The sequence below is a fragment of the Leopardus geoffroyi genome, chromosome B4 (genome assembly GCF_018350155.1).
Source record: "Leopardus geoffroyi isolate Oge1 chromosome B4, O.geoffroyi_Oge1_pat1.0, whole genome shotgun sequence".
Taxonomy (NCBI): Eukaryota; Metazoa; Chordata; class Mammalia; order Carnivora; family Felidae; genus Leopardus; species Leopardus geoffroyi.
The window spans coordinates 72,521,466-72,538,397 of NC_059341.1; the positions used below are offsets into that span (position 1 = coordinate 72,521,466).

At 37.7% G+C, this 16,932-nt stretch overlaps 1 protein-coding gene across 3 annotated transcripts in view; it reads right to left on the reverse strand.

Annotated features, from left to right (window-relative positions):
- NELL2 (neural EGFL like 2) overlaps positions 1 to 16,932 on the reverse strand; it is a 329,888-nt gene that overhangs the window by 223,271 nt on the left and 89,685 nt on the right. For all 3 annotated transcript variants that reach the window (XM_045462596.1, XM_045462598.1, XM_045462597.1), the window contains one exon: positions 15,793 to 15,895. In XM_045462596.1, coding sequence (XP_045318552.1) covers positions 15,793 to 15,895 — 103 coding nt within the window. The remainder of the gene's footprint in view (positions 1 to 15,792; positions 15,896 to 16,932) is intronic.

Genomic DNA, 16,932 nt, shown 5'->3' on the forward strand with positions numbered 1-16,932 from the left:
CCAAAATAGGGAACACCTCATTCAATAAATAATGCAACAAACATTTGTCAAACATCTGCAATGCATTAGATATGGTGCCACATGATGGAGATACAGATTTAAATGACAACTGAACCCTGCCTTATGTGAAATGGAATAATTCAGTTCATTGAATTATGTGACCCTGGGTTAGAAGCCTCACTCCTTATCACTCACCTAGGACCACTGTTATTTCCACCTTGACACTGGCTCGAGTTAACCGTTTATGATCCCTGCCTTCCTGGTCTAATATTCTTTAAAGGTACCATACCACATTTCTATTCTGTTCCATTTGAACCACTGCCCAAAAGGTAAAACTTCATGCCATCTCACATGCCATCTATTTTCTCCACTAGTGATGGCCTTGCACATGGCAACTGACCACTAGTTTCACCAAGCTCTTGAGACCACCTTAGAATTCAGGCTTCACAAACGCTGAAAGTCAGTGCCAGAGTAAGAATCAGGCCCTTAATTCAGTGAAGCCAATCATACTTCATTTCCTGTCATTCTTGACCATAATCCCCCAGTTTGAAAGCAGCAAAACCAGACACATCTCTCCTGCTTTTATCTTCATATCTCTCTGGATTTCCTTCACTTTCAATCATCCTCCCAGGGCATTGAAGATTGAAGAAACAGTTACAGATTCTGCATCCCTCAATTTATGCCCCCTTTCTATGTGATTTGACAGGTCCTCCATCATCTGTACTGGCCTTGTGACTTGACTTGCCAACAGAACACGATAGAAGTAATAAGGTCCAACTGAGTTCCTAGCCTAGGTCTCAAGAGGCTTTGCAAGTTTGGACTTTCTTAGAAATCTACAACTGTCATATGAACAATCCTGGGCTACCCTGCTCAGTTGAAAGAAGACATGGAAAGATGCTCCAGTTATCCCAGCCATAAAAGTAATGCCACCACAAACAAACCAGCTGGGCTAACGGACCAGCTAACTACAGATGCATAAGCAAGCCCAGCCAAGATTAGACTAACCAGATCAAGCCTTCTCAAAAATTTCCCAAGTGAATCCAGACCAAATTTCCAAGCAGCCAACATCTCTTCTGACCCCTAGTCCCCCTTCTCATTAATATCACCTGTCTATGATAGTCCCCAACTTTGAAACCTAAAAACAGTCTTCCTCTCCAATCTGTCTTGGGAAATTTTGGCTTTTGGAATACTTGTTCAACACCTAGAATCTGAGTTTGCTTGCCTCCTTGTATACAGTGAATTTCATGCCCTCATCACGTAAGTATCCATACCCATACCCATACCCTTGAGCTTGTCAATACCCAAAATTACTCCACCTCTGAAATATTTCAAACCTTAAACCATGAGATTGCTTTCAGTCATACATACAAAATAACAAACAAGAATAACTATAAAAACTTTTTCTGTGGAACCCATCAAAGAGTTATCTCAAAAAAGTTACCAGAATCATACACACATATGCCTGGGCATTTAAAACCATTTAGGGACAGATAATTCTCCTGGTATATAAAAATCATCTAGAAGCATAAACGAGAGAAAACAACCCAAGAATATTTTTAAAAAGAAGAGTGGTAGATCATGGTAGATTTGTTTTCCAAGATAATAACTCTTCTACTAGAAAGCTACAACAATTAAAATGCTGTAGAATAAGTACTGTAAGAGACAGATTAATAGAGAATAATAGAAATCCTAGAAATTAGTTCAAATACATGTAAGTACTTAACATAAGATAAAGTAGAGAGTTAATCAGTGAACAAAAGATTGTCAACAAATACTACTACTGTAATTATTAGCTAACTTGTTTGACAAACAAAAAAAACTTAACAAGAATTATCATCTCATGTACACAAAAATAAACCCCAGCTTACTTAAATTTAAAATGAAAAAACACGGCCCATTCGGAGGTTAGGAGGTAAATATTTTTATAAATAAAAAAGGCTTTTTTTTTAGCATGCGCAGAAAATCCAATTACATAAAATCTTAAATCTTTATGTTGAAAAACACTAAATAAAAGAAGCAACATTATAAAAATATATTTGTAACATACATAATAGATGATTTTTATTACAAAATGAGCTCTCACAAACCAAGAAGCAAAAATAATTAAATTTTAAAGTGGATGATATACATGAAAAATTAATTTAAAAAATACAAATTTCCAACATGTAAAAAAAAAATTTTCAGCAATCCGGAATTTTGCTTCTATTTCTTACCTCTGTCCCAGACTCCAGAATCATACGTACAATTGCTTGCTCTGCATTTCCATTTAAGGGGTTAACACACCTCTTAAACAGAACATATCTAAACTGAACTCTTTATCTTCACCACTCTCCCACATCCAGCCAGATTAGCAGCCTTCCCCATCGTGGCTAATAGCAACCTCATCCTTCTACTTCCTCAATCCAAAACCTTTGGAGTCATCCTGACTCTTCTCTTTACTCATGCCCATATTAAGCTATCAGAAAGTCCTATTGGCTCTACCTTCAAAATGTATACAGAATCTACTTCCTATCACCGCTACCTATTGAAGCTACCATCATTTCTTGTTTTGGAGAATTACAAAAATAGACCTGCCTTGTTTAAAATATGTAACTTGCATCCTAATGCCCTTAGGGTAAAAATAAAAAGTAAAACTCTAACCTCTCCAGCTGCATTTCACATCATGTTCTCCGCACATCAGCAACACTGGCCTCCTTTATACAATATCCTATCTCCTTATACACAGCGCTTGCATATTACATTTTCTCAGCCTGAACATTCTTCTCTTCACTAGTGTAATGCTATTCGTTCATCAGATCTCAACTGCAACATCATTTTCTGAAGGATGCCTTCCCTGATCTCCTTGCTAGGCAAATTTCACTTATTACAGACACTTTACCAATAACGCACTGCTACAACACTGCATTGCATATTTGATCATTATATGATTCATGTCTATCTCCCAACCTGATCATCACATCTTCAAGGATAGAGAGCAATCTTATTTTGTTCATCACTGTAACCCCAGTGTCTAGCAAAGACTAATTCATAGAAGGTGCTTAATAATTATTTTCCAAATGCATAAAAATTATGGAAAAGAGACTCAATGGTAGGATACCATTTCACCTTTAATTCCATATGCATAGAACAATCACCCCCCCCCCCCCACTACTATTTCTAGAATTATTCCAAGCTATCTAACTCCTAAATTCATTCCTGGGCATATGGCAAACTCAGCCAAGACAGTTAATCCAATTCTTACATTCTACTTCACATTCACTGACTGTCTCCCCCAGCTCCAGGTCCTTGACCACTTAGGAATCATGGGCTGCAGGGACATGAAGAGATGAAATCAATCAGTGAACAAGTACAATGTCCATCTTGTTCTATACTAGCCCACCCCCTCCCTTCTTTTCAACCAACAAATAAAAGTGACCTTTCTGAGATTCAGGGCCTGAGAAATTCTGGAGGTAGACTCCACGCATAAACACAAATGGGAAATTCGTAATACTGTCTGCTGTGCACTGACTTAATTTGTGATCAGAAAAGTTCAGTTTTTTATTGGTTTAAAAACATGATGTTTACCCACAAAATAATATGAAAAGAATGTGTTACCCTCTGCATTTTTCCCCCTCTTCCTCCAAGCATAAGAAAGAATTAGCTTCCCAAATGTAACAATAACAACTCAGGCAAAAAAAAAAAAAGAGTTTGTGTTTTGGGCCTTCTTACAAATAATGCTATCATATGTTATGGGGACCTGAAATTGGCCAAAAAGACTTGACTGGTTGAATAAAAACTGAGAGAATATCCGCACACACTGGGTTTCAGCATTCCAGGTACATTTGTACAGGCTCACTAACTCCTCCCAGATCACCATCTCTGAAATAAACTCAGGAATCAAGAGGCACAGGGCACAACTCTAAAGACACGGATTAATGGGAGAACTTCTGCAAAGGAGGAAAGGGAATTTAAGCTTGTGGAAAATGTGTTGTCCTAAACTTTTCTAGTACTGGGTTGCTTTTATTAATCTTCTTCCACTTACAGGACCTACAATAAAAAAACCAGACATCAATGTATGTGGGACATGCATAGTTACAAGTTGGATGAGAACAGTTTAATTTAACACTGAGACAGCACAATCCATCTCAGCAGAGCCACCTGGCATAAACTAAAACTATATATCTTATGAGACAGAAGCAAGCTACTAAAAGCCTGGGAAAGCAGACTGATGTGAATTATTCCACCAAGCCCATTTAGAAAGAGACCTCATCTAATGAAAATGCAAAAACGTCCAAAAAAAAAAAAAAAAAGATTTGGGGACCAAGGAGGAAGCATTCACCATGATCACTGACTTTGAAGAATTCTAGTTAACATGTTTTTAAGTTCTAATTCAATATGATTTTCTTGTTCTTTCTTTACCAAAATCAAATAAAAATCCAATCAGAAGATATTCGCTTTTGAGATTTCTTTTCCTGAACCATCAAAATCAACAGTTTCTGTTCCATATAGGGGGCCCAACAAAGTAATGAAAGGTCATGCTTCCTATAATGACACAGACACTTCATTTTAGTAATGTGTACTAATTTACAGTTTTGTTCCCCTTCTTACTGCGTATAGAAATAGTAATACTAATCCTAAAAGTGTATTTCCTAGGAATTTATGTATCCTTCGAACATGTGATTAGCGCTGTCTCCGGAACATCATGAATTGTTCATTTCTCCATTCAAACTTATCTTCTACTTCTGCTAATGAGATACGTCACACATCACATGAGGCAGTATATGAAAAACACAGCATGTGTTCAGAGTGTGGTATTCCCACTCCACTGACTACGTTATCTCAGGCAAGTGAAGGAGCCCCCCTAAGCTATGGTTTCCGCATCTTCACAACAAGCAAGAGAAATAATCCATTGCAAGTTCTCACACTCAGAATATACTTAATAAATGCCAGCTTAAAACATAAACCCTAAAGCGGGTGTTCTGTGGCCTTACTGCACACTCGAGATTCAGGAGAGGAAGAGGAAGCTCCGTGGAGAAAATGGGCAAGGACAGCACACCCACTAGCTAAGTCTTTGCTAATTAAAGTGTGTTCCATGTCCCAGCAGGGTGACCATCACCAGAGAGCTGATCAGAAATGCAAACTCTCAGGCTCCACCCCAGAACCACTGAATCATAATTTTCATTTTAACAAGATCCCTGGGTGATTCATATTCCCATTAAAATCTGAGAAGCACTGAGCTAAGTGATGTGCTCCTGCACGCAGGCCTCATAATTTGTTGGACAAAAAATTCAAGTCTCAGTAAAATTATCAATGTATGTGTCATGGATCATTGGGGTCACTTCCCAATGGTTAAAAGGATAAATATTCCATGTGTGTGTTATATATTATGGTGTGTGGACTTAACATTCTCTCTCCTGGGTTGCTGAGTTTGTTGCACAAGTGTCGTGAGATATCTCTTTACAACTTGAAAAAGTATTTATAAGTGAGGGCCATTCTGAAGCCAGCCAGCCCAGAATTCTTTTTTTACACTATCAGTATAACTGAAGTCTAAAACAAACAGTAAGCCCAAGATCTGAACTCCAAATCCTAAAAATATTTGTATGGCCTTATGGCTTAGGCCAAAACTTCAGAGACCAAGTAGCCAGTTCCCCTGTAGAGGCAACAGTTTCGGTAACTGGGGTGAAGAAGGTGTGGGTAGGAGCTGCTACCATTTAGAAGCAAGACCTAGGCAAAGACTCTAGTACATAATGTGGGTAGAATATTCGAGGAGCAAGCCATGGAATTACAGCAGCCATTCCTACAAACAGATATTTCACAAGCCCAACGTTCCTGAGTTGGATGCAGTCCCATTCCTACGGCCTCTAACTCCAGAACAATTTCTTACAGCAATTTCATGTGATTTCATGTGCCTTTTTTCTATAGTTAAATAGTTTTGAATTTGGGGCCAGCTTTTGCCCACAATGAAATGTGCCTGAATTGCACTCTATCACAAAACCGTCTCTAAACTGAGAAAGAAAATTCCTTTCTGACCCTTCCTCACACTGAACTCCTATATCATTGTGTTTTCTTCATTTAATTTTTAATCTATGCTAATTTTATACAGTCCGTAAATATATTCTGGACAACACAGGCCACACAAAGTATTCAAGGCATCCAGCAGGGAGTCCAGTGTAGCCAAGTTACCATTTTATACGTTTTGCTAGGATGGTAGATGTTGTAACTTTCTTATGCAATGGGCACTGTGATGTGCACTTACTTTTATTATGCAATGGTTCTATCCGAGTTTCTACTTTCTACATAATTTCCAAAATCAACTTGTAAGCTGCTTTAAATGGCACATATCTTATTTTTCCTATTCTGATTTCAAAATGCCATTTTGTATGATCTCTATTGAGAAGAAAATAAGCCCATTTTTAAAACAATTACCTAACAACACTTCAGATAAGAAGCTGTATTTTTCTGCCTAACATAAGTGTTTTTCTTCTCTTTTAAATTGAGTCTCATATGAATGATATCTAGATTATCACTCTTTTGCTTTGCTATAAATCTGAAATCTCCTCACTTGTTTCAAAGCCTTACACCACTAAGGAAGACTAGCCTCCTGATCACCTAAAGAGTCACACTTTCAGTTTCCTAGAGTTGTGTTAGACAGCATGATTTAATTACTATTACGGACAGATTTGCATAAAGCTTTTTTCTGAAGAGTTTTAGGCCATTTAAGCAATGTCATTAGATGCGCAGAGAAATTCTTTTGAGAAAATGTAATGGAGCATGAAAAATAACAAAAATCCACAAAATACATTTATTCAAGAATCTTAATAATAAAGAGAAATTACAATTCAAAGTGAAGAACTAGAGGCTGAATACTCTCTATTATTTTAAAATAAAAGATGATTAAATAGGCACAGCATAATGCCTCAGAATCAGAGGGCAGCACTCAGTGTTATGTCTTCTGGAAAACTATGCTCATTTCAGAAAAAAAAAATAGATTCAGTATATTCTTTGCCATCTATGGAATTTACTGAAGATACAGAACAGCAATTAATTTTAATGATAATCTCGTACAAACTCATACTAGACAACATTGCAGTAAAACAAGCAAGTTCAGCCTGCCATAGACCATCTATCTCTCATTAAAGGATCTCCCATGAATTGATATTACGTTGTCAAGGTTGCTGCATAAAGAGAAAAAAGCCATCCTGATGCCCTTTTAAAGACCTACTGACACTGAAGAGACAAATGTTTTCAGGTTTCCCTCAGCACTGCCACCTAGTGCTCCTCGTGGAAGGGGGAACCAGCTTTTTGTGGAGTAATTTGGCAAACTTGGCAATATTTAAAAGTGCCATAATCTTTGACCCAGCAATTCCATCATTAGCAATTCTCCCTGTAGGTAAGACCACATAAAAATGCACCTAGACTGGGGTATCTGGGTGGCTCAGTGGGTTAAGTGTCCGACTCTTGATTTCGGCTCAGGTCACCGTCTCACAGTTGTGAGATTGAGCCCCACGCTGGGCTCCATGCAAGAGTGGAGTCTGCTTGGGAATTTCTCTCTCCCTCTCCCTCTCTGCCCCTCCCCAGCTCATGCTTTCCCTCTCTCTCTCAAAATACATAAATAAACACTTTTTAAATGCACCAAGACTATTTATAAATGACATCCTGCAATATCATTTTTAATAAGAAAAACAACAACAAACTAAAATATCCTGTGATGGAGAAAAAATAAAATTATAATAAGCCATACATTGGAGTAATATTCAGCCATTTAAAAAGTTAGTTGATATGCAAAAATCTCCAGGATAAAGTCCAGGAAAATGTGTGATATCATTTACCGTATATGAAAAGCCTACACATGCATATGTGAGTGGGTGCACTGAGAATCATCTGGAAGGATACACAAGGACTAAAAGTTTGCGAGAGGAGGAAGAAAAAGGGAGATTTTTATGTTTTATTTTATATCTTTTTGGATGGATTGAATATTTATTGTATGCATGCATTATTTTTAGGTTAAAACATTAAAAATGCTATACTAGGATTATGAAGAATGATAGAGTCAGATAACTTTATACTACTTTGGACTGTGGAGTAGAAGACACAGCAACTAAATCATTGTGACACTGTCATCATCCTCTGATTCAGCTCTGCCTTTTCCTGGCATCCCAGCTCTGATACAAGCTGACTACTAACAGTCATTTTTTTGTTTTTCTAAAGGTCATTAAAATGTATCATGCAATGTCTCCTATAGCCATTAATCTGAAAGCTATATTGTTAATTATCCTTGCTTATTGATAAATTGCCAGTTCAGTATTTTTCCACTGATTTGACATTTATCAAGATATTGAAAGATAGCATGACCAACTGCATTTTTGAAGAGTTTATGAAAAAGTATTAGCAAAAATTAATTGTAGTGTTTAAGAAGCCCACAGGATTACCTTGATGAACTCTCTTTAATAAAACGTAGTTGATTTGTCTTTAGTGAAAATATTCCTTACCATAAGCTTAATTACCTTGAATAAGTAAGGCATAAGTGGACTATTTTCTTGCCCTTTTTTCACATATGGATATAGATTTAGAGTATATTTATAGTATACTAATTTATAGTATATTAATTCTACAATTTATCCAATATTACTTTAAATGCTAAATTAAGTTAATTTAGGGGAGAAGAGACTGAATCCAAACCAAATGTTGGGGAAAAACATCAAAAAAACATGACCACTGATTGACCCAGGAGCTTGACCCAGGCACTCGGAGGATCCTCACCTCCTCCCCTGCCTTGGAACGTGGATTCTGCTTGCCTTCCTCACTCCCAAAATGATCCAAGGACTTAGGCTTGAGATAATGATGTGGGGTTAAAAACATCTGCACTACAGACTGTATACGTGACTGAATCCAATTAGGGCCTCTTTATACACTTTGAAGATTTGAGGGCAATTGCAGGAATCCATTCATCTTGCCACCCAAGACAAGCCTCATCTCTAAGTTCCCTTTGCTATTATTAAAACTTCCACCTACCAATCTGGAGTGGCCTGCCTCTTTCTTCAGTCTCCCCCTGCCCTCTGCTTGAGGGGGCTAGTTTTAGATTATCCCTGCTAAGCTCCCAAGAGGTACACCAAGGTTGTACACATGATTTACTGCAACACCATAAGGTTTCAGCTCATTCAATTGTTCGCTGTCACATAATATTCTCTAATAACTGAAGATTTTCAGAAAGCTTTCTAAAAATACTGCCTCTGATAGTAAAACAACACATTGTCCTTTTGATTGCTATTTCTATCTTTTACATTATTGAGGAATGCCTCAGTCAGCACTGGCATTCTGGCCATGTAGCCCCTTGTGTCTCCATAATGCCAACTAATTTATAACTGTGTTCATGCATGAGAATCTCACGTGCATACTGCATATTTCCCATGCTTCCAGCATTACTGTAGAGACAGCTAAGTTTATTGGTTGTGTTGCTCCAAAATGATTTTCTTTTTTAATGTAACCTATATATATTATATAATTGTTTTCTTTATTCCAAGAACAAAGAAACTCTTGGTGAATTATATCCCACTGGTTTTTGTTCCTCATCCCCATATTTACATATTCAGAAGTCTCTGAATCAGTTTTATTGCACTGTCACTCCATTTTTGAAAAATCTCCAGGGGGCGCCTGGGTGGCGCAGTCGGTTAAGCGTCCGACTTCAGCCAGGTCGCGATCTCGCGGTCCGTGAGTTCGAGCCCCGCGTCAGGCTCTGGGCTGATGGCTCAGAGCCTGGAGCCTGTTTCCGATTCTGTGTCTCCCTCTCTCTCTGCCCCTCCCCCGTTCATGCTCTGTCTCTCTCTGTCCCAAAAATAAATAAACGTTGAAAAAAAAAAAAATTTAAAAAAAAAGAAAAATCTCCAAATTACATAAGTGGCAGTCACTTAATCTCTGTCCCCACTTTTCTATGCAGTTTAAGTGACAGAGCTAGAATCATCCGTATTTGCACACTAATGTGAACATAAAAGAGTTAAATCTCCCAAACTAGTCTCTTTGGGAAATGCACATATAATATAATCTACTTTTCTATTATTTAAAATTAATGAAAATTTAAAAATTAAATTAAATTAATGAAAATACCCATAAATATATGAAAAGTTTACCATCTTCATTAGTCATCAGGGAAATGCAAATTTATTCTTCTATTTAAAAAAAAACTTTTTTTAACATTTAATTTATTTCTGAGGGAGAGAGAGAAAGAGTGTGAGCAGGGGAGGGGCAGAGAGAGATGGAGACACGGAATCTGAAGCAGGCTCCAGTCTCTGAGCTGTCAGCACAGAGCCTGACACAGGGTTTGAACTCACAACCCATGAGATCATGACCTGAGCTGAAGTCAGACACTTAACTGACTGAGCCACAAAGGTGCCCCAGGGAAATGCAAATGTAAACTACAATATAATATCATGTACCAACATCATTTATCATAATGCTTAAAATAAAAAAGATAAAAAATTCCAAGTGTGGGTATGGGTGTACAACAATGGGAACTTTCATATATTGGCGGCAGAGTAAACTGGTATAACCACTATAGAAAATGGTTTGTCAAAACAATTTTACAAGAGGTTAAAACAGTTTTACCATTAGATAAAACAGTCTTAACCTATGAACAAACAGTTCTACTCAGGTATATACCCATCAAGCATGCATAACACCAAAAAACATGTAAAGAATGTTTATAGAAGAAGTATTTTTTAACTATTTTTTTTAATGTTTACTTATTTTTGAGAGACAGAGTGCGAGTGGGGAGGGGCAGAGAGAGAGAGGGAGATAGAAACCGAAGCAGGCTCCAGACCCTGAGCTGTCAGCACAGAGCTTGACGTGGGGCTCGAACTCACAAGCCGCAAAATCATGACCTAAGCTGAAGTCGAATGTTCAACCGACTGAGCCACCTAGGTGCCCCTGGAAGGACTATTTATATAGCCCCAAACTGTCCTTCAGTAATAGACTGGATCATGGTACATTAATGCAAATAGAATATATATAGCAATAAGTATGAATAATTGACATCTACATGGAAAAATATAGATGGATCTCACAAACAGGATTTGGAATGGAAGAAGCCAGACATAAAAGAATACAAAATGCATGATAAATTGGTTCTTAGTATCAGCCTTGGTCAAGACTTATCCAAAATACTGAGGAAGAGAGTGGCCTTGAAAAGCGTAGTCTCATACATCAGAACACAATTTGGAAAAAATAATTACTTTGCATTATATACTGTGTGATTTTAGAAAAGTCATTTAATCCCCCGGCTTCATTATTCCTCTATAATATAGAGATAATGAAGCCTTACCTCCCCAAAAGCAAATGACTGTTTTGAAGATCTCTAAGGTCCTGTGTAGCTTTATATCTATGACTCAATGAGATGGTTTCACTTCTTTGTACTTTCATGAATAAAAACAGAGTTCTTTTAACAAAACAATAATAGCTGACATGGTTTTAAGCCACTTTATACATATGTATTACTTATTCAGTCCTCACATTTCATACTAACCCCATAAAATAGGTATAACTGTTCTCTTCCTTTTACAGACAAGGAAACTGAGGCTCTGAGAGGTTTGATAACTTGACCCAAACTGCACAGCTAATTCTGCTAGGGCCAGAATACAAACCCAGAAAATCTCACTCTATTACTCACATACTTAACTACTCAATATGCAAAGACAGTATAAGAACTCCATTTTATCTAAGCTGACAGGACTTTTTAAATTAACTTTAATACAATCTGTTGTCTAATCACCACAGAGCATGTGAAAATGTCATCTATGTTATGGATTGAAACTCTGATTTTGTTCAATCAAAGGAATGATGATTTTAATTTATTCATATAAATATGGCCTCTCTGAGACAGTACTAATTAAAAAAAACTATCGCTACTGAACAAGCACCAGCCAATTTTGATGGTCACATTCACATTTCCCATATGTGGTGCTGCTCTAGAAAAAGAGGGGAAATCGGCCTTCCTTATTATTGTTGTTTTAAACACAGCCTCTTCTGCAAAAGACCTTATAGTATTAGTTCAGATTACTGAATTTTTTTTTTATTTCAGTTGACTTTCTGTAACTTTCTGTTTGCTATAAGTTACGTCAATTATTTTCTGACAACTGTTTTTTTAACTTAGACGGAGATTTTACATACTTCAATTAGTTGGACCTCATCCTATTTCAGAGTTAAAGTCACCCACAATATTTATACTTTGCATTTTCTAGAGTTAACTTGCATCTGTGTCCGTCAGTCTCATTGTTGACTAGTTGAGAGCCTGTGACTGGGGTAAAGGATGCAGGGATGGTGTCTGCAAGGGGAGAAGGGGAGAAGAGAGGGAGAAAGGTAAATCCTGCTTACTCTGCAGGCAGCCTAGACTCAGCCAGGACTCTCAATGGTCTTGCATGGCAAGCTGAGTTACCAGCGGATAAAAGTAGATTACTTAGATTAATTGTCGCAGATGGTCTTAAAGAAGGAAGCAGGCTTGAAAAGCACAGCACTTCTAAATGGAACTTCTCTGGGACTTCCAATCAATTGTGTGTTCTTGGAAAAGTCGTGCACTCACTCTTATTAGGAAGATGGAAGCAATGCCTGCCTCATACAGTTGTTGTGAAGCTCAAACGAGGAACAACCGATGGAAGTGAGATGACTTCATTGCGCTGTGATTATCGCTGCCTTAATTATTTAGTGTTGGCACTTCTTCCTTTAGAACTTCTGTTTCAGTTTAACTCCACCACAATAGCTCAAGGGTGGGGGCAGGAAGAGGCTTAGCCCCTCCTTCCAGCACTTTCCCTTCGTAGATTCAAATAAAGGAAAGTAACAGGCTTGGTTCTCTCTGACTTCTTTCCCAGAACAACAACCTTCTTACTATTCACCAGTATTTATATTTGGATAAAGAGCTAAAGCTGAAGTTACAGAGGGAAAATATAAAGCAGACTGCAAAACAGGGCTGCTCAGAGTTGCACAAAACTCTGCCGAAGCAAGCCTGAAAGCATTGAATAAAGAACACCAAAAACTGACTTGCCACATGCACTTCTTTTGTTCATTTCAATCTTGGCAGAGTAAAATTCAGCAGTTGGGTTATGCGTTTTCCCTTCCAAGGACTTTAGAAACAAGTGATTAATCTCTTTAAGCAGTTCTCAGTAAAGAACATATTTTGTTAATTTTATGTCTTTACAAAGGCTATCGAGCAAGAGCTGCAAAGACAGGATGAGTGCAGGGTATAAGAGCAAGGCTTCGGTTTCTCTTTTTAAAAATAAAAACCACACAGCTTGATTTATATTCCACTGAAATGAAGTTCTCATAAAATAGAGCAATGATAATACTGAGAAAATGTACATAAGAAAATGAGATGTTTCCTTCCCCTCACATGAAACAGTGAGACTGTCTCTCTCTCTCTCTTTCTCCCCCCTCCCCTCTCTCATAGCTATTTGCTCCTCTCAGCACATATGAAAATCTGAACAATCTAAACAAGTCAGTTAATGATTATTAAATTTATTTTAGATGTTATTTTTTTCTTTTATAAAACAAATTTTTGCAAACTTTTCAGAAGCATATTTCCTGAAGTATTTTTTACTGACTAGCTTTTAAATTGTGCATGGGGAGACACATTCCCAAATAATCTTTAGGAATATTTACCATATGAACTAAATTCTTATTTCCCTTAGGGAAAAAAATTCTGTAGGTGTTTACAGAAAATTTCTTGCTGGCTCTTGTAAAACGCTGAATTCATCAGAATTAGAAGCACTTCGAATACTCTAACTACAAACAAATACAGGCACAAAACCTCTGTATTCCATGGCACTCATATCACTGAACATAAGCAGAAAGACAAAGTCACTTTATCCTTAATACTTTTAATGATAGAAAATGAAAGACTCAAATAAATTATTTTGGCATTTCTTCAGTGATGCTGTGGTCCCTTCACTGATTACTTAGCTTTCACTACTATGTATGAGACAAACACAATCGATTTTCAATCATTAACACCAAAGTCTGCCAGGAGTACTCTGCATTAATAAATCTCAAAATATTTTACCATTTCATTAAGTCTAAATGCATGTTGTTGGGAAGATTTCAAGCACTGTCTGATTTAGTAGGCAGCTTACTGTTGGTAATAAGAGACAAATGGTAAAATCAGAATTGAAATTCACTACTTCTGACTAATGCATCTATCATGATGGTCCATTATTCCAATCAGCCTGTCTCTAATAAAATTGACATCACTTAATGCAAATCTATTATATTCAGGGGTAACAACGTAGAAATAAATGTGGAAAGAAGAATAAAAGAAGTTAAAGCAAAAAGTCTGATTCCCCTTATTGTCATGTTAGGAATATTCCCCCTCCTGCCTCCAACTATGTACAAAGAAAACTACAGAACATCACCACAAGCTTTTAGGGACTAAGACAAGTTCAAGGAAAAACTCAGATTACTCCTCACCAAGGAAATTAGCTTGTGACATGTGTAAGAAAATTGCATTCAGTCCTTCCTGGTTCAGCCAAACTTACTTGACTAGGCTAATATACGTTCATGAAATGGATTGGCTTCAATGTAAAGTCTAATAAAATTGAATATAAATGAACTCCTGAGGGAATTAAATCAATGGACTACAAAGCGACTTCCTGATTTTTCCCTGATAACTCATCACCCTCACCAGAGTAGGAGATGGCAATGGTAAATGGAGCAGGGTGAACAAAAGCCCTAGCAAAAGCAAACATTCATTCTCTTTCCCCTCCTTCCCTCGCCCTTTCCATCCCCTCCCCTACTTCTCTGTCCTCCTATGTACATGGATGATTAGTCTGCATTTACGTAGTCCCGTATATTCTACAAACTTTATAACACTTGGTTTGCATAGGTTACTATTCTTTTGTACAAAAATAGGTAAATTTTAAATGCTCCTTTTAACAAGAATTTAAGGACAGTCTTTTAACGTGCAAGTAACATAAATGCAACAATCTGTTATTGAACAAATGATATAGAACCCGTTTCAAGACAGCTATGAATTCAGACAGCATTTCCTGACATCAGAAGTGAACCACACAGCTACTAAAGGCAAAAGCGCTTTCTCACTCAGTAGTGTGAGCCTTTTTTTATGAATTAACACCATGGCCCCATTCATACTGGACGGTCCTATGACAACGTGGACCTCTGTGGTTTGAGCTAATGGAGTTGGCATAGCGTCTGCTATCAAAGGTCACTTGCATTGTGGCTTTCTTTGGTCATCATGGCTGAGTATGGACCATCCTTAACCTATTTTTGGAGGCATCTGTATCAAGTCGTGTAATGAGAGAATGTCTACCACTAAATTTCTTACATATCTTTCCTACTACTGTCACTACACAAAACAGATCCCGCCGAGAAAAAATATTCCTGTTAAATACAAGTATAGCATTTTTAAATGGAAAACAACTGATCACCAGAGTACAGAAGGTATTCTACCTATTTGCTTCATTTCTTTTTTTTAAAAATTGTTTTTTTTCAACGTTTATTTATTTTTGGGACAGAGAGAGACAAAGCATGAACGGAGGAGGGGCAGAGAGAGAGGGAGACACAGAATCGGAAACAGGCTCCAGGCTCTGCGCCATCAGCCCAGAGCCCGACGCGGGGCTCGAACCCACGGACCGCGAGATCGTGACCTGGCTGAAGTCGGACGCTTAACCGACTGCGCCACCCAGGCGCCCCCTATTTGCTTTATTTCTAAAAGCCATTTAGCTTGCCCAGATCAAACCAATGATGGGTGCATATTTATTAATATGAAGCTGTATTTTGCAAAAAAAAAAAAGTATTCATCATAAAAGTTATGCTCACATTTGCATTCCTTGCAGCACTTGCCATCCACGTATGCAAGAGCCGACTTCAGTGGGCAGTCAGGAATCGGGCAGATCAGAGTTTCACACTGGATAGTTCCATTCTGAGAAGAAAATAATATTTAAAGAATTTCCAAGTTGCAGTTTGATAGCCTGGAAGTATTTTTTAATCGGCTTCTTAAGGCTCAAATTCTTCACATAAAATGTCATAAATACCACTATCCTCTGGTTTTTACACAGTAAAACCCATGATACAGAGACCCACAGTAATACAGAGTGGGTCCTAACACAGTTGGTGACTGGCTCCCATCTTCTGTCCAGTGACGATCCTAATAGATAGTGTTCTCCCTTCTGTTGTGAGGTGGATGAGAACATGGGTCGGGGGCACACTGACAGTGAAACAGGAAGCAAGGGGTAAGCCTCACGTCCGCCCAGATTACTCACTAAATGAGAACCAACAAACCAGATTTCTGGAATAGCTGCTGCCATCCTGCAGACGCAGTCTCAGGACCCAGAATCTTCCCGTGGATGGTTAAGCACTTCCACAGGGCAGTGCTGACAATCACCACAAGAAGCACCAAAATGCAAACAGTATGTCAGGGAATTTATTCCCGGAGGTCATTCAGGCAGGTAGCTGTTTCTCCAGTCACCTCACTGACCTCACTATACACATCTTGCATTTTACTCAAGTCAATTTTTGTCCCCCATTATCAGGTTGGGAAGGCTTTACTGTATTTGCAAAGTGCTGTAATTTTTCTGGGACCAGAATATGTTTCTGAACAGAAATTATATAATGCATGCACGCACATGCACACACATATGACTAATTTCAGACGTATCTTTGACTTTTTAACATGCACAATATTCTGTTTTTGAACAAACTTGCTGAACTTGGAGAAATGTCTTTTTATAGGCTAATTCACACAGACCTCTGGCTTCTTTCCAGTAAATGAGTTTTAACAGATGAATTCAGATGAAATGTAAAAGTTCAAAACCGAGCTAGTCTTGAACTTTTCTTTGAAAATGAATCTACTTTTGAAAGAATAATGCACTAAATATTTCTACTTTAATAGTGTGCAATTAGAGAAGCCATATTTATTTAAGTCATCTAATTTTTATTCCACTGTATTTGTAAGCATTT